This window comes from Taudactylus pleione, unplaced genomic scaffold, assembly GCF_031769625.1.
Source record: "Taudactylus pleione unplaced genomic scaffold, aTauple2 ptg000556l, whole genome shotgun sequence".
Lineage (NCBI taxonomy): Eukaryota > Metazoa > Chordata > Amphibia > Anura > Myobatrachidae > Taudactylus > Taudactylus pleione.
In genome coordinates this window covers 26,500,389-26,519,332 of record NW_028284958.1, presented here as the reverse complement: position 1 = coordinate 26,519,332, position 18,944 = coordinate 26,500,389, and the positions used below count along the sequence as shown (strand labels likewise).

The 18,944-nt window shown below is 44.1% G+C and overlaps 1 protein-coding gene across 1 annotated transcript in view; it reads left to right on the top strand.

The window, feature by feature from the left end:
* The window catches only part of WDR76 (WD repeat domain 76), a 64,420-nt gene that overhangs the window by 12,010 nt on the left and 33,466 nt on the right, over positions 1–18,944 (top strand). Inside the window, exons 6-9 of the mRNA XM_088452827.1 lie at positions 8,868–8,973; positions 9,818–9,934; positions 10,071–10,114; positions 10,382–10,535. Of these exons, the coding sequence (XP_088308953.1) occupies positions 8,868–8,973; positions 9,818–9,934; positions 10,071–10,114; positions 10,382–10,535 (421 nt within the window). The remainder of the gene's footprint in view (positions 1–8,867; positions 8,974–9,817; positions 9,935–10,070; positions 10,115–10,381; positions 10,536–18,944) is intronic.

The window sequence follows — 18,944 nt, the reverse complement described above, 5'->3', positions numbered from 1 at the left end:
CCGGCTGTGAGACAGGGAAGGCGCGCTCCCCTGGCATGCATTTAACCCCTGGGACCCCGCAGCGCTGCCACTCTGCTGCGGTCCGCTGTCCCAGGGGGTTGTGGAAGCGCAGGTTGGTCGCCTGGCTCCACGCTGTAGCCAGTCCCCAGGGAGCTCCCTGCCTGGGGACTTAGGACCATGTGATCAGCGGGGACCCCCCGCGGGACCCCGCTGCTTACCTCTGTCCCCCTTGAATCCGGCCATGGTCCGGAACATCTGGGGTCACCGCTAGCTGTGACCCCAGATGTCCACCAGCATCCCCGGATCAGTACCGGCGTTCTGGTACCGGCGGGGTGTAGGGAAGACAGCATGGACGTCAGGACTGACTGTCCATGCTGTTCATCCAGATGTGCAGCCACAGCTGCATGAAGAAAAAGCTTCAGGGGCTCTTCTAAGCCCCCCTCTAGCAGGTGCCTCCGACTCCGACCGGGCACCAAACGAAACTGGGATGCCTTGGCTCGGGGGCGGGGTATAGGAGGGGGACCTAGTGCATCCTGGGAGGCTGAAAGCTTAACTCTTTGGTCCCGATGACTGACGTCACACCTATACCCCAAGGTATCCTGTGGATACCCTATGGACCCTGAAGTAGAAATAGAACTTCGTGTGAACGCTAGGGTAGGGCCTGTGGTCTTGAGGTGTGCTACCTTTTTCATCACAATAAGGGGGCGTACCCAGCACTCACGGAGATGCTGGGCTGTCCCTGCTGTGTGAATAGATGCGCCCCCCCCCCTCTTCCTTGTGGCCCGTGGGTGGGAATGGTTGTTTCAGCGGGGCGCCGCCATAAGGTCAAGGCTCATTTTAGCGCTTTCAAATCGGACATGGCGCAGCGCTCCCAATAAAACAGCCTAGAGGGAGTAAATGGGGGGGCGGTCTCATGGGTGGGGAACTTAAGAGTGGGATTTGAAAACCACTGCAACTATGTTTAAAGGACCGTTTTTTTTTTTTGTTTTGTTTTTTAAGCATGTGTGGACAAAGTGGTAGTGCAAACTAATCCCCTGACACTGGGTTATAGATGGAGCTGAGGAGTCTGGGCACAAAAAGGTTGAAGTCTAGCAGCTAGAGTTCTATGTACTAAGCTTTGGAGAGGGATAAAGTGAATAGAGATAAAGTACCAACCAGTCTGTTCCTTACTGCCACTTTACAGACTGTTTGAAAAATTACAGTTAGAAGCTGATTGGTACTTTAGTTCCGTCCACTCTCGCTTAGTACGCAGACCCCCAAGTTTTTATTTCACTTAATTACTGCTGAGTCACTGCCACAGGCAGCGCTAATTGTCGTCGGCCTGTTCCCTCCATGGGAGCCACTCCGGAGGTCATGGCAAATGTTGCTGCAGATGGCTGCACTGACACTACAGACCTCGGCCCGGAGTTGCATCAGCCGCGCATCGGAGCGGCAAGGCTTTAAGAGAAGAGGCTCCCAGTATTGCTGAGGAAAGCCATGTTTGTCTCCCCTTGGTGGAGAAGGCAGTTGGGGAGGGGCCCCTTCCTTGAGGCAGTCTGCCAAAAGTTCACTCCTCAGGAGCGACGGCCATCTTCTCCAGCAGCCCCGTCTCTGCAGATAAGTTTGGCAGCCAGTTCAGTGTGCAGCTCTAGCCAAACACTTCTGTACACCTCTGAGATGTTGCTGTATAGTTGGACTTTGGAAAAAAAAAAAAAGTGTGTTATTGAAATTTTGCATAAATATATCAATAATAACGAAAGAAGGAATTTGGGAAGGAAGAGACAGAAAAAGGGAAAGGTTAGGGAGGGAATAAGGGTACAATACAATATGCACATAGTCATAAATTACAAACTTAACTACACCGCATATTATCAAAGACAGCTAAACATTATTCAAGTCTGCCACGGTTAAATGTCTGCAAAATGAAATATCATAGGACTCGCTGGATAACTAACCAGAGGAAATATCAGATTCCAACAATAAGTTGGCCCCCTCCCCAGCAGAAATGAACTCATGACATCTAATCCATATCATTAATGGTGAGAAAACAGACAGAGTAGGGAACATTTAGAGTTTCCATTAAAAACGGATAATGGACTTCATATGCATCCTATATAGAGACGGGGGATGAGGGCATTTCCAGAGCTGGGCTATCTCTGTTTTGGTAGCAATGAGAATATGTCCCAAAATATAGCTGTCAGAATTCTGCATATCTGTCTGATAATCGTGGAAAAGAGCAAGTGCAGGGGAAGGTTGTATACGAATGTTCAAAACTTTGTACACCAGGTCAAATATCACGGACCATAAAGGACGTAGAGATGCACTCCCAGAAGATATGATAAATGTCACCAACTTCTGAGCTGTTGCACCAACAAAATTTGGATTGAGTCAGCCATATGGAGTGTACAGTCATGGCCAAAAGTTTTTGAGAATGACACAAGTATTGGTTTACACAAAGTCTGCTGCTTCAGTTTTTATGATGGCAATTTGCATATACTCCAGAATGTCATGAAGAGTGATCAGATGGATTGCAGTTAATTGCAAAGTCCCTCTTTGCCATGACCTTAATCCCGAAAACCTTTCCACTGCATTTTAGCCCTGCCACAAAAGGACCAGCGACATGTCAGTGATTCTCTTGTTAACACAGGTGAGTGTGCTAATGAGGATAAGGCTGGAGATCACTGTCGTGCTGATTGAGTTATGCTGCGTACACACGGGTCGACTTGCTCTATCATCAATATCGTTGAACGATTTTTCCTATTTTAAAATTGAATGATATTGTTGAACGATTTCATCAATGATCATGAACTATTTCTGACAGTATTAAAATGAATTCATAGATATCGAGCAAGTTGGCAAGCCTGTAAGGTCGACCTCAGAGTTCGTTATCGTCCATATGGCCATGCGCATCCTTGGTCGTTCAGTGCAAAAAGGTCAATGATATGAACGATCTAACGATAAACAATATCATCATTCATAACGTTGATAAAAATCGTCCAGTGTGTACGCAGCTATAGAATAACAGACTGGGTGCTTTAAAATGAGGGAGGAGTTTGAAATCATTGTTCTTCCTCTGTTAACCATGGTTACCTGCAAGGAAATGGGTGCAGTCATCATTGCTTTGCACAAAAAGGGCATCACAGGCAAGGATATTGCTGCTGGTAAGATTGCACTTAAATCAACCATTTTATCGCATCATCAAGAACTTCAAGGAGAGAGGTTCCATAGTTGTGAAGAAGGCTTCAGGGCGCCCAAGAACGTTCAGCAAGCGCCAGGACCGTCTCCTAAAGTTGATTCAGCTGCGGGATCGGTGCACCACCAGTGCAGAGCTTGCTCAGGAATGGCAGCAGGCTGGTGTGAGTACATCTTCACGCACAGTGAGGTGAAGACTTTTGTAGGATGGACTGGTGTCAAGAAGGGCAGCAAAGAAGCCACTTCTCTCCAGGACAGACTGATATTCTCCAAAAGGTACTGGGATTGGACTGCTGAGGACTGGGGTAAAATTATTTTCTCTGATGAATCCCCTTTCAGATTGTTTTGGGGTATCTGGAAAAACGCTGGTCTGGCGAAGGAAAGGTGAGCGCTACCATCAGTCCTGTGTCATGCCAACAGTAAAGCATCCTGAGACCATTCATGTGTGGGGTTGGTTCTCAGCCAAGGGAGTGGGCTCATACACAATTTTGCCTAAGAGCACAGCCATGAATAAAGGAATGGTACCAAAACATCCTCTAAGAGCAGCTTCTCCCAACCATTAAAGAGCAGTTTGGTGATGAACAATGCCTTTTCCAGCATGATGGAGCACCTTGCCATAAGGCAAAAGTGATAACTAAGTGGCTCGGGGAACAAAACATCGAGATTTTGTGTCCATGACCAGGAAACTCCCTAGACCTTAATCCCATTGAGAACTTGTGATCAACCCTCAAGAGTCGGGCGGACAAACAAAAACCCACAAATTCTGACACACTACAAGCCTTGATTAGGCAAGAATAGGCGGCCATCAGTCAGTATGTGGCCCAGAAGTTGATTGACAGCATACCAGGGCGATTGGCAGAGGTGTTGAAAGTGAAGGTTCAACACTGCAAATATTGACTCTCTTCATATATGTAATTGTCAGTAAAAGCCTTTGACACTTATGAAATTCTGGTAATTTTACTTCACTATACCATAGTAACATCTGACAAAAAGGTCTGAAACACTGAAGCAGCAAACTTTGTGAAAACCAATACTTTTGTCATTCTCAACTTTTGGCCATGACTGTAGCTTAGCTGCTGTAAAATATAAACTGAAGGATTTTGTATTGCAGTTCTAAGTGGTTATGACATTTAGACAATTGATGTTCCTTTTAAATAAAACTATTCCCATTGTTGTGGTGTGAAAATAATATGCAAGATTTTCCACATTAAGTTGGGAATTTGTCAGGGCCATGAACATTTAAGGCCCCCATACACTGCAATATGCATCTTGCGATGGCCTATGTATCGGGCAGTCCCCACACAATGTGATCCGCTGCCCGATATGTTGGCACACGCATACACGCATAGTGCTGAATGGTATCGTACATCGCATCCCCAGATCAAGTGAACATGCAGTAAGATCTGGAGGTGCGGTGTACGAACCCTTGAGACTGGGGCACTGGCCGATATTATGCCCACATACGGTCCCATATAGCAGCGATGTCGCACCAATCCATCGTATTGGCTGCTATATTGCACCATGTAAGGGGGCCTTAAGACACTGCACATACCAAAAATGAATATACAACCTGGCATTACCCTGGGTGAATTTTAGCTACGATGTCTTGGTTAGGACAGCGGATGGCACCACATAACGTAACCACACTAAGTACCCAATGTCTGATAGGATAATAAGGTAAAAAAGTCTGCAGAGGAAAGATACTGTGCTTGTAGATGTGAAAAGGGGACAAGAGAGGAGTTTCTTAAAAGGTCAGCAATACATGTCAACCCCCTAGATAGCCAGTGCATGACCCTAAGGTCTGGAAGTAAGCGTGACACTGCATGTAAAGATAGTGTGCCCGCAGGCAGCATAAGGCATTGGGATCTATCATGAGATCCCATAAGTTAAGGGAGTCAGTAATTTATCTGGAGGAAGTGGGCGAAATTGGACTGGGGTCCACGGAAGATCTTTAAGTGGGAAGTCTGGTAAAAGTGCCTGTTCTAGATCAACCCATGGTTTAGTCCCTGGAGGGAGTACCCAGTCACTCATTTGTGAAAGACAAGCAGAGTGATATGCAAATAAGTCAGGGACATCTAACCCCCCTCCATTACATCTGGGTCTCGAGAGGTTGGAAAACTCCAACCGAGGTGGTTTTTTTTGGGGGGGGGGGGTTTTGGGGAGGGAGCGGTTTCCATATTTGGAGACTATAAGCTTATGTAGACTTTGAATAACTGATTTAGGAATGTGGTATGGAATAGTGCGGAATAGGAACATTAGTTTCTGTAAAATAATCATTTTGAATGTCGATAAACGACCGAACCATGAAACCTCGAGAAAAAGCAAAAATTGCACCAGTTCTGTGATATCACTAAACATATATGATCAAAATTAGCTTCAATACATTTGCCAATTTTGTTTGGAATAGAAACACTCAAAGTATAGAATCTTCCTTCCAGTTATACGGATAGTTCGGTTTAAGGCTGGAAAGTTTTTCTAGAAAGGTTACACTCTATGCTTCCGTCTTTGTGGTATTTTTAGCTTATAAAAGGAGGCTTCACTAAACTCATCCAACACCTTGTGCAAGTCTGGCAAAGAAGTCTATGGGGTAGTTACAAACAAAAGAATATCATCTGCAAAGAGACAGATTTTGTGTAGAGAAGAGCCAATAGTTATACCAGGAAAAGTGAGGGCAGATCTTATTGACTCAGCTAATGGTTCCACAGCTAGAACATTAAAGGGGTTAGAGTGCAGCCGTGTCTCGTACCATTCTCGATTGGGAATATTGATGAAAGGAACCCATTACTAAATACCCTAGCTACCGGGTTGCTATAAAGGGCCTTAATAGATTGGAGTATGGCACCCTGAAATCCAAATCTAGAAAGAGTTGCAAAAAGATAGTTCAGTTGCCTTCTCGACGTCTAGGTACAAGAGGCCCACTTCCTTATGGTGTTTAAAAGCATAATCCACAATGTTAAAGACTCTACAAGTATTGTCCGATGCTTGTCTACCACTTATAAAACCCACCTGCTCCGGATGGACAAGGCGTAAAAGCATAGGGGATAACCGATTGGCAATAAGTTTAGCATAGATCTTGATATCCAAACTAAGAAGAGCAATGGGTCTGAAATGTTTACTGGACTTAGGATCTTTCCCAGGTTTAGTAAGTGTTATTATTCTAGCTTCAAGCATCTCTTGAGGAAGTGATCCCTGTTCTGTGATCCAGTTAAACAGGGAGGTAAGTAACGGTGCCAAAGGGCTTGCAAAAAATTTATAGAATTAGTGAATCCATCCGGACCAGGTGCCTTGCCTATCAGGAGAGTCCTAACCACATCCAAGACCTCACGATCAGTCTAAGGAATCTTAAAAGCCTCTAAATTGTCTATCCCTAGAGAAGGAAGGTGGAGATCTCGCAAAAAGGTCTGTATAGAGAGATGTTGGTTGAGGCGTGGAACCATCAAGGCGTAGGTTGTAAAGAGACTTAGTAATCGGCAAAGGCATTTGCTATAATTACAGGGTTCATAAGTTTTCTACCAATCTGTGAAAGAAGGAATGGAATTCTATTTCGGGCCTATTTTTTCCTAAGTTTTCAAGCAAGAAGTCTACCTGGCTTATTACTGAAGTTGTACAATTTTTGTTGGGAGTTTAGGAAGAGCTGATTTCATGAAGGCTATAATTAACTTTTGTAACTGTTTACGAATGGAAGAGTTCTCTTTTAAGAGAGCGAGTAGTAATTAGCCCTATGTAGAAATTCCACCTGAGCCAATCTGGTTTCTAATTCTGATGTTTACGCAAATAGGCACTGGACCTAATGGCTAAGCCCCTAAGAACTGCTTTGAGAGCACACCAATACGTGGTGGCAGAAGTGTCTTGTGCAGTATTAGTGGTCTGGTAAACATGCAGTCATTCAGTTAGTGGTTTAGTAGCCTCTGGAGACGATAATATTCCGGAAAGCGCCATGGCTTAGGTGGTGTCTTAGAGTTAACGCCATCCCAATACCATATTACCGCAGCATGATCAGACCACACTATGGGTATAATTCTGGATCTGCTAGCATGTTGTAGAGTCCATTTATCAAGCATTCATAAATCTGTGTGAGAATGAGTGGGCGTGGGAAAAATGGGTATAATCCTTGGCTGGAGGGAACTGCACTCTCCTTACATCGTAAAGGTCATACTCTGCAAACAAGCTACGTACAGTAGAGCACTAAATGTGGCCACTCCAGTGCTACAGTCCCCAGTTAGTAAAGCAGGTCATTTGTCCAGTTTAGGGTCAGGTACCAAGTTGGTTAGTTGAACTTATTTTTGCAGTTATGTGTATATATTCTGTTTTTGCCTTTCCTGAACTTTGTGTCATACCTCTGGGTCCAAGTCTCCATTACTGGGCCTGGAGGTGTCAATTCACTGGCTTAAACTGCAGGGAATGCATCCCTTTCTCACTGCAATAAGTCTCTCCACAATTTGTCTCCTTTAAACCTGGCAAAATGTTGTATGGAAGTGAACAATTTCTGTGGATTCTTGAGCTCACTCCCAGTTCTTATTTTGTGAATGGATCCTGAATAGATGGGATTTTTTGTTGTTGTTGTTTTTCTCATTCATTGTAAGTTCAGCTTCTACAATGTCCAACTTGAAAATTTAACTACAAACTGTAGCCTAGTGAATCAATATCACAATATTTAACAAATATTTTCACTTGCTCCTGCTAAGGGGCAGATTCAAGTAAGCACATTGATTCTGCTCACAGCCTACAGAGGTGCCGACAGACATAGAGGGGTATTCAATATGGGAGCGAAAAGTCCGTGCTGGACTTTTCGCCCCACATTGGAGATTTTCCTGGGATAAAGTATCGGGCGCGCGCCCGCTTTATCCCAGTATTCAATATAAAAGCTACGAAAACTGCAAACTGCGAAGTGGGATCTGCGTAGATTTTTCCTTTAATAAATGTAGGACCCCCTAAAGTTGTAAAAACATGGGGGATCACTATGGGTACCCCCGTTTTAGCCTGCAAATGAAAGTCGTGGATTTAAATAGCCGCAGCAGGTGTTTTTTCCCGACATTGAAGAAGTGTTGCAGAAGAGCACTTAGGTTATTTTTTTTATTTTTTTTTCGGTGGTCCCATCAAATTTGGGGTACATGAAAATGGGTACTAGCATATTTTTATGTTCCTAAAGTAAGTTTTAAAAAATTCTGCAACTATGCATCTGCCGCTAATAGCCTATTCTAGAATACACCTGCCGCATATTTGCAGAATAGCCCTGTACCTACTTCCCTATTTTTAAACACTTTTTTTTTTTTTCACCCCAATTTTTTTATTTATTTTTTGGGGTGTCCCTATTTTTTCTTTTTTTTTTACTTTTTTTTTGACAGTTATTTTTAAAATGTCATTCCCAGGGGTGCAGGCTATTTTTTTTAAGCCTGCACCCCTAAACCCCAATTCTGCACTTTTTTTCGCCACCTATTCAGTGGTGAAAACTTATCCCCGTTTTTTTTCAAAGACTTTTCAAACCTGCGAAAAGTCTTTGAAATTGAATACAGTGTAAAACCAAAACCAGCGAAAATGACGTCATTTTTTACGAAATTATCACAAAAAATTACTTTTCGCTCCATATTGAATACCCCTAATAGTCTACAGTAATGGGCAGAATAACATTTACTTGTTCTTTTTGAGTCAATTTATTTGTTTTTATGAACTTTTTTTTTCGTTTTATTTTGGTCTAGAACGCCTCAAAAGAGAAGGTATAAAGTCACTCGACGTTCGCTGAGGCTTCAGTGTGTGAAACGAGTGCAAAGACCAAAGCCGTTGCCGTTCAAAGTGAGAAATAATGTAAGGCCGTTAGTCATGGCAGCTGTGAATAGACGTAAAAAAGGGTTTGGGGTATGCCTTTATTGCAATTCTGTGTGGCGCTTCCTTTGCACTAAATCATTAAAGCTGAAGAGTTGCAGCTTTAGATATTATTCAATGTAGACTGCATGGCATTGTTTAAGGAAACTTCATGTTTTGTCATTGGCGGAACTTGGCGTAGCTTAGCCACAATGCTCCTTGCGTGTGTTGTGATCGTGGGAGAGAATTAGTTGTTTAGCTGATGGTCTTATAGTGGCGAACACTTCAAAGTAACCAAATATGCAATATAAATTGGAAACTGCAAGGAATAGATGACATGCTCTTATTCAACAATGAAACGATTTTGTGACCAATTATGCAGTTAAAATTGCTTGTATTTTAGTTTTTATTTATCTTGACCCACAAAAGCGGTGTAAATCTGAACCCCACTTTGGGCAGTTTGTACTTTTAAAATTTTTTTTGGTGTATATGTATATATGTGTGTATGTATATGTATGTGTGCATGTATATGTGTGTATATATATATATATATATATATATATATACACATATATACACCCACACACATAATTTTCTCTTTATTGAAGCAGAATAGTACATACGTTTTATATCTGTATAACAACAGTCAGTGACAAAAGGTCAATGACCAGGTGGTAGTGTGTTTTTTTTTTTTTTTTCTGTCTTCCGCATAGTGTGTGTTTTTCACAGTATTTTTAATCTGTGATTCTTAAAGTAAGAGAGTAGACCCACATTGTTTGCCGCTTGGTACCGTTTAAAAGTTTTTTTTAATGTATTTTTGACTGAATATTTCTTGTATGTTCTACAGCCTGTGAAACCAATAAACCGAAAGAAACCTCCAGGTCCTATAGAAATGGTTGCCACAAACGATAAGGATTGTGGAGCCGTGCAAACATTCCTGCGGACGTGGGCATCCATTAGCCAGGTATCTGACACTTTTTTTTGTTTTTAACAGTTCTGCTTTGGCTTAAGTCATTTTTCTGATCTATGTCTTAAGCATATGTACTGAAAATCTTTCCGTGTGTGTTTTTATTTTTTTATTTTTTGTCATAATAAAATAGGACCCTGTGGAAAGTCCCAGAACATACTGCAAAGAGCTGTTGTGGTAAGAACACCGAATGTGAAACGTGTTGTGTAACTTAGGAGCCATTGGGGATTTAGTAGCCAAGGCAGAGGTATATCAATAGTTGTATCAAATGATCCCAAAAGTTTGAAATTTCAGTAGTAAATTTTATGATGGCAATTTAGCTACATTTTTGCCACTCAAAGACCTGAGAATGCTTCAACTCCACAGTTATGTGGTTATTATGGGTGGTTTTTCTACATTGATAACTTCTGCTTTTGATACAAATTTTTTTTTGTTTTATGTCAGGTATAAAGCGGATCTGCAAGCTTTGAAGCTGAGGGATAAGTCTGTCGCCAAGGTTGTCCCTTCTGGTGTCCGCTCTGTGGCTGTTCATCCATCAAAGAGCCGAATACTTGTGGCGGCTGGAGACAAATGGGGCTATGTTGGACTGTGGGATGTGGTAGGTTCTGGTCTTACATTACATTTGTAGGGGTATATTTAATAAGGTGAGAGTTTTAGAAATGGAAACGTTGCCCATAGCAACCAATCAGATTCTACTTAACATTTAACTGGCACCTTCTAGAAGATAATAGTCCAAAACTGCTTGCTATGGGCACTTCTAAAAACTCTCACTTTAGTAAATATACCCCGTAGTGTCTGTTCTTGAGTGATTTAGCTGTAGTGTGTGTTCAATAATGTAAATGCAGCCTAGGTCTTTATCTCTCAAATGGATAATTTTTAGTCCTCCAACTGGGGGACTTGGGTGCAGGAGGAGTGCAGGCACTAAAGATATCAGATATCTATGCCCTCTCATACCCCATTCCTGCTGTGAGCAGTTCAGTTTAGTGTCATTTCATTTGCTTCTGGCTTCTTAGTAGATATCTGAGTCAAATAAAACAACACTAAAAGCTACTATCTGATTTTATTTTTATTTTGTTTGCGTAAGGGTTCTGGAAAAGATGGTTCTGTTCTTAGTAAGAGGACGTCATTTCTTGTGCGGAAGTGTAGATAAAGGTCCGACAATGCCGTGGCAGTGGTGTACCTCAGACCTCAAGAAAACCACAGCCCTCTGGCCGTGGGACCTGCTAGCTATTGTGGAGTGAACCGTTATGGTCGTCATGGGTTCTTTCCTGGTATAGACCTCTTAGAAGTGGATTTTGTAAGCTGCTAGCTTCTTCGTCCCAGTGATGTTTCCTTCATCTGGATGCTTTTCTTTAGCTGGTGGAAAGGTGGGGCCAGCTATACTTTAACATAATGGAATCTCAGTTGAACCATAGGTCATCCTTGAATCTCTGATTCTATCAGCCCAGAAATGGTGTATGCCAGCTTCCAAACAGTCCATTGCTAGGTGCGCTACTTTCTACCATTAGACATGAAATCATTTACCACCATGTTCCTTAATTGGAGGACTTGGGAAAGAGGACTTTTCCTTCTCCATTGCGGATACTGTGCGCCGTCTTTGTTTTGTTTTAGGAGGAAATTTCTGTCTTGTTCATTTCTCTGTGCTCCTATGTGGGGCTTGGCACTCTCTTCCTGCTGCAGCCACTATACCTCAACCTTTACCGTGTGTGTGTGTGTGTGTGTGTGTGTGTGTGTGTGTGTGTGTGTGTGTCCCTCTCTCCCATTGACAATGTTACTTGTGGTTTTCTCCTGTCCTATAGGATTGTTATAGGAGGAGGAGTTTGTTGAGTCTTAGCTGATGCTTGGCAGATTTAGTATCTCTCTGATCTGGTTCAACCTCTCTGTCTCCGTTGTGTGTGTGTGAATTTACTGCATTTGTTCAGCTCGCTCAAATGAAGACCTCAAGCAACAAGAATGTGCAAGAATACCGTGGGGATTCCCTTATAATAGGCTTTTTTTTTTTTTTTTTTAAGAAGCCAGAGGTGTGGTTTTTTTTTTTTTGGGGTTTTTTTTCCTTGTGACATTTTTGTTTAAACCAGCCAACCCTGTTTTAAGTCCCTTTTTTGTTTCTAACTCTGCTACAGTTGAGAATATGCCGGTGTAACTCTTGCATTTGTAGCTGAAATCTACTGTTGTGGGTAAGAGAGATGTTACAATTCACCCAGTTTTTATGTACAGGCTGTAGACCAAAAAATGTAAACCGTTGTGAAAAACACATTTCTTTATTAATATGGAGCTGAAAAGGAGACTTGTATTGCTTACCTGTTAAGTCTTTCTTTGACTCCCTAAGGGAAAAAGGGAGAACGCTGGGTATAGCCTGGTAAGGACAGTCTGGGCACCAAACAGTTACTTGAAAATACCCACAATCCCAGACTCTTTACCCCAGCCACTGGCAGCCAGTTTAGTTTGCAAGCCCACGGCAAGGAGCGAGGAAGAGGAGAAAGGTCCAGCGCGCGCACACACAGGACCATACAGACAGAGTCGGACAGTTTGCAGAGGAAGCACACCCCAGCAGTCGAGTGGGTTCCCTGTGTCCCCTATGTAGTCTAAGAAAGAGACTTAACATATAAGCAACATAAGTCTTTTTCTGCTTCCTCCGCTAAGGAGCACACAGATAACACTGGAACTTCCCAAAGCTGTACCCTCCCCCCTATAGGAAGGGACGCTCCTGAGCTGCAGTGAGAACAGAACACCCAAAGGCAGCATCTGAAAATGAAAATGTGTCAAAGGTATAAATTCTAATAAATGAGCAGATGACCACGTGGTAGCCTTACAGAGCTGTTCTGCAGAAGCACCACAGCGTGCTGCCCGAGAAGTCCCCACTAACCATGTGGAATGGGCAGGAAGATTCGCCAAGCTGTAAGCCTGGCGGATAGTGAAACTGAGCCAGCAGGCCAAGGGTTGTTTAGTAGTCATCCAGCACCTCTTGTGAACATCCTACAGGACGAACAGAGAATCCGACTTGCGAATATCTCTGGTCCTGTTTGCGTAAAGCCGGAGAGTTCGCACAACATACAAAGAGGCTTCTGGCTGGGAAGAATCTGGTTGATGTGGAAGTGTGACACCACCTTGGGAAGGTAACCCAGGCGAGTCCGCAGCACAGCCCTGTCTGTGTGCAAAACCAGGACTGGGAGCGACACGAAAAGGTGCTCAAGTTAGACGCCTTCTGTGTCGATGCGATGGCAAGAAAAATGGTCTTCCACGTAAGCCAACTTTGCTTAAACGCCTGTAACTGTTCAAAGTGAGCCGATTTGGAGAGTCCATTAGGTAACAGTGCTATCTGTCTTTGGAAGAGAACCAACAAAGCCGAAACCTGGACCTTCAAGGAAGAGAGCCGGATGCCCAAGTCCAGACTGGCCTGCAGAAAGGAAAGTACTCGGGAGAGGCGAAAAGACCTGGGGTTATAACCACTAGTCGCACACCAAGCAAAATAGGTACACCAAATTCGGTGATAGATCTTGCCGAAGAGGGCTCCTAGCATTAAGCATTGTTCGAATGACCCTTCTGGAGATTACCTTTGATCGGGTGGCTCAAAAGCAAAGCGAGATGGGCCAGATGCGGATGGAAGCGCGGCCGTTGTGACAGAAGATCGGCCACGGAGGAAAGTGCAGTGCTGAGTCTATGGAGAGGCCTTGAATGTCTGCGTACCACACCCGCCATGGCTAATCTGGTGCCACCAGGATAGTCATGCCGCCCTCCAGCTTAAATATGAAAAAAACTCAAGGAATTATCAAGACCAGAAAGAAAATGTTAATCAAAGGGAACTCCCATGGAACCGCCAGAGCGTCTACCAGGAGTACGTCTGGATCCCCGGTGCGGGAGCGGTATCTCGGTAACTGGTGGTTGTGACGAGACTCTATCATGTCCAGTAGGCCCCAACGACAGACCAGCAGTTGAAAGATGTCCCTATGCAGTGTTCCCTCACCTTCGTGAATATCATGACTTCTTAAAAACTCAGCTTCCAAATTCTGGTCCCTGGAGATGAAGACAGCGGATAGAGCTGGAAGATGACGCTTCGCCAATGGCGAATGCGGCTGACTTTCTACATAGCACCATTACTGCGAGTGCCACCCTGGTGGTTTATGTAGGCTACTGCGGGTGCGTTGTTTGACTGTACTTTTACCAGACGTCCCTGAAGAAAAGGCTGCGCCTGGCAAAGAGCCCTATACACTGTACGGATTTCCACCGTTTAGTGTGTACCCAGCATAAGTGTAAGACCTGCAGGGTTCCCGGATATTGTTGCCCAAACAATCAGTCCACTTCCATGTATCACAGTAAGAACGAGGCATTCAGGCTTCCTTGGGTGTTTTCCCCGCACAAACCCAACTTCTACATTAACTCTTAAGGTGCATACACACAAAGATATTTTGAACGATTATCGTTAACAATATCGTTCAATCGTTGAAAAAATCGTTCACTTTCTGAGTTAAAACGAACGATTATCGTTCATGCGCGTTCAAGTTTGTAGTTCAGTCAGACTGACCAACTCAACGATTTTCAGTAAGGGAAAATGCAAAAATCGTTTGTAGTTCAAAAAAATTGTTCATTACATTTAGTAAATGAATGATTTTAGTAAACTATTTTTGTTCATTTTTCCCTTTTGAAAAAATTAACAAAAATCATTTACTAAAATCTATCATTTACTAAATCGTTGTGTGTGTGTATGCAGCTTAACTCGCTGCAACCTTTAATTAATTTACACCAGAACTCTACAGCATAAAAAAATGATTACAGATCAGTTCAACGAATGTCTTTGCGGGTATAGCCAACACAAACTGTTTCAATCCCTATATATGGTCTACTTTTCAGTTTTTTTTTTTCCCTCACCCTTGTAAGTGTTAAAGGCGCTTATTGTAGTGGCTCTCTGTGCGCCTTCTTTGTCTCTAATCAATGGGTGGTCCTATGCCGAGTGCTGGTGGTATCACGCACGTATGTACGTATTTGGCCGGTATGCAGTTGGGAAGCCGGCTTCCTGACTGTCATATCCCGGCAAGTGTCTAAAGACAGGCGTCGATATGCCGACGCCTGTCATTAGACATATGCGGGAGCCCGACGCCTGGCATCCTGATCAAAGGGGCGCCGAGTGTGGATAGCCGCGGGGGAGGGTTAGGTGTAGGGTTCCCGGGTGGAATTAGGGTTAGGCACCCCTGGGGGGGGGGGGGGTGTGGGGGGGGCTTATAGTTAGGCGGCAGGGAAGGGGGAGTTAGCTTTAGGCACTTGGGGGGGGGGGGGGGGGATTAGGGTTAGGCACTTGGGGGGGGGGGGGGGGGTTAGGCACCCCTAAGGGAGGGTTAGGGGGTATAAATAGGTTAGTATATACTTAACTTAGGACGATCAGGATTTCCTCCTCTGCCGGGATGCCCCTGTTGGGATTCCTACCGACGGGCATGGGTAAATCATACCGATTCCATTTGGCCACACCTGTTAATTATTGAATTGAGGTTTTTCAATCGGACCAGTAGCCACAGGTGTATAAATCAAGCACCTGGCCATGCAGTCTCCATTTGCAACATTTGTGATACAAAATGGGTCGTACTGAAAAGCTCAATGACTTCAAGCATGGTACTGTGATAGCATGCCACCTTTGCAATAAGTCTGTCTGTGGAATATCCAGCAGGGATGACATTTTACGGTCAACTGTAAGTGATATTATTAGAAAGTGGAAGCGATTAGTAACAACAGCAACTCTGCCACTAAGCGGAAGACCACGTAAAATTGCAGATCGAGGTTAATGATTGCTAAGGAGCATAGTGCGTAAAAGTCGCCACGCTCTACTGAATCCATAGCTGAAGAGTTCCAAATGTCCACTGGCATTAATGTACGCACAAAAACTGCGTCAGGACTTTAATGGAATGGGTTTCCCTGGCCAATCAGCTGCATGTAAGGCTCGCATCACCAAGTCCAATGCCAAGCGTTGTAGGGAGTAGTGTAAAGCACACAGACACTGGACTGTGGAGCAATGGAAACGTGTTATGTAGAGTGACGAATCGCGCTTCTCTGTTTGGCGGTTAGATGGGTGAGTCTGGGTTTTGTGGATGCCGGGAGAACGTTACCTACCTGACTGCTTTGTGCCAACTGTGTAAGTTTGGTGGATAATGGTATGGGGCTGTTTTTCAGGGCTTGGGCTAGGCCCCTTGTCTCCAGTGAAGGGCAATGTTAATGCTTCAGCATACCAAGAGATTTTGGACAATGCTATGCTGCCAACTTTGTGGCAACAGTTTGGGGAAGGACTTTTCTATCCCAACATGAGTGTGTCCCAGTGCACAAAGCAAGGACTATAAAGACATGGTTTGATGTAGAAGAACTTGACTCTCCCACACAGAGCCTTGACCTCAACCATCAAGCACTTTTGGGATGAACTGGAACAGAAATTGCGAGCCAAGATCAGTGCCTGACCTCATAAATGCTCTACAGAAAGAATGGACACATTCACCCTGAAACACTCCAAAATCTTGTGGAAAGACTTCCAAGAAGAGTGGAAGCTGTTCTAGCTGTAAAAGGTGGACCTGCTCCATATATGTGTATGAATACAATATACAGTCAGGTGCATAAATATTGGAACATTGACAGAATTTTCATATTTTGGCCTCTATTCACCACCACAATGGCTTTGAAATGAAACAAACAAGATGTGCTTTAACTGCAGACTTTCAGATTTAATTTGAGAGTAATTACATCCAAATCAGGTGAACGGTGTAGGAATTACAACGGTTTCTATATGTGCCTCTCACTTTTTAAGGGGCCAAAAGTAATGGGACAAACTAAACAATCCTAAATCTAACTTTCACTTTTTAATACTTTGTTGCAAATCCTTTGCAGGCAATTACAGCCTGAAGTCTAGAATGCATAGACATCACCAGACGCTGGGTTTCATCCCTGGTGATGCTCTGCCAGGCGTCTACTGCAAATGTCTTCAGTTCCTGCTTGTTCTTGGGGCATTTTCCCTTCAGTTTTGTCTTCATCAAGTGAAATGCATGCTCAATCGGATTCATTTCTGGGGATTGACTTGGCCATTGCATAACATTCCACTTTTTAGCCTTAAAAAACTCTTTGGTTGCTTTTGCAGTATGCTTCGGGTCATTGTCCATCTGCACTGTGAAGCGCCGTCCAATCAGTTCTGAAGCATTTGACTGAATATGAGCATATAATATTGCCCGAAACACTTCAGAATTCATTCTGCTGCTTTTGTCAGCAGTCACATCATCAATAAATACAAGGCAACCAGTTCCATTGGCAGCCATACATGCCCACGCCATGACACTACCACCACCATGCTTCACTGATGAGGTGGTATGTTTTGGATCATTAGCAGTTCCTTTCCTTCTCCATACTCTTCTCTTACCATCACTCTGGTACAAGTTGATCTTTGTCTCATCTGTCCATAGGATGTTGTTCCAGAACTGTAATGGCTTTTTTAGATGTTTGGCAAACTCTAATTTGGTCTTCCAGTTTTTGTGGCTCACCAATGGTTTACATCTTGTGGTGAACCCTCTATATTCACTCTTGTGAAGTCTTCTCTTGATTGTTGACTTTGACACATATACACCTACCTCCTGGAGAGTGTTCTTGATTTGGCCAACTGTTGCGAAGGGGTTTTTATTCACCAGGTATTAATTGATCTATCATTTACCACAGTTGTTTTCCGTGGTCTTCCGGGTCTTTTGGTGTTGCTTAGCTCTCCGGTGCGTTCTTTCGTTTTAAGAATGTTCCATACAGTTGATTTGGCCACACCTAATGTTTTTGCTATCTCTCTGATGGGTTTGTTTTGATTTTTCAGCCTAATGATGGCTTGTTTCACTGATAGTGACAGCTCTTTGGATCTCATATTGAGAACTGTTGCTCGGTGCTGCATAACAAATTAGGATTTGGGAGTAATCTAAAACTCCAACTGTCAGATTTTTCTGACTATCAATTAGGACCACTTTTTTACTGTTCTCTATGGAGGATTTTTGGGAAGGCATAACTCAGAGTAGGGGCAAATTTAGACTCTGGGTTTGATTTATTAGGTAGCTATTGTTCCAGGGTGGGACCTTTTTTTGAAGTTCAGGTAATTGAGAAGTTTTTAAACTATTACCTCACAATTGTGCCATTATAGAGATAGGAAGAGTCAATTCTTTGCGCAGCCTCAGTAGGATCCTCCAACAGGAGAAGGAAGCCGGTGTTTGCTGTGGCCGGGACCCAGAGGGAGGTAGCGTTAGGGGGTGTTAGCTGCGGCTCAGACATGGGGGCGAAAGCAGGTGGGGCGTGAGGCGGGCAGGAGGACCCGGGGGTGGTAGCCAGCGGCAGATGCAGGCTCGTGAAGCCTTCTTCTGTGGGAAAAAAAAAAGCCCCCCCAACCAAACAGCAACCATCCCAGGGTTTTTGGTGACCCAGTGCTGGTTGTGCAAATTACGGAGGGCAAACGTAGTAGGGGACCCCCCGTATTAAGCACAACCGGCACCAGGCTAACAAGAACCAGTCCTGATTTGCCAGAATACAGGAGACAAACGACTTAGGGGTCCTCCGTATTAAGCGCAAGCAGCACTGGGCTCTGATCTGGTTCTGGAAATACAGGGGAAAAAGAGTTCCCCTGTATTTTCCAGACCCGGCACCGGAATTTTTCTAGCGGGGGTCTGATGTCACAGCCAGGGGAGCCCTTTCACCGGGCCTCCCACCTGAAGCATCAGCCCAGGCTGGGAATCCCTGAGGAGCTGGGGACCCTCCCAATAAAGGTCAGACTCCAGGGCACCCGAGGCCTAGGCTGATAGCCTGGGGCTGTCCCCGGCACCCCTGGGGCGGTGGGTGCTGGGTTGATAGTGTAATGTGGTGTAAACAGTAGAAGTTAAATACTGTTTTTGCTGTGCAACTACAGTTCCCAGCAAGCCTCCCTTCCCCTGCATGCTTGTACTTGGAGAACCACAAGTACCAGCATGCGGGGCATTACGGACCCGCTGGTACCTGTAGTTCTACAGCAAAATAAATAGTTAAA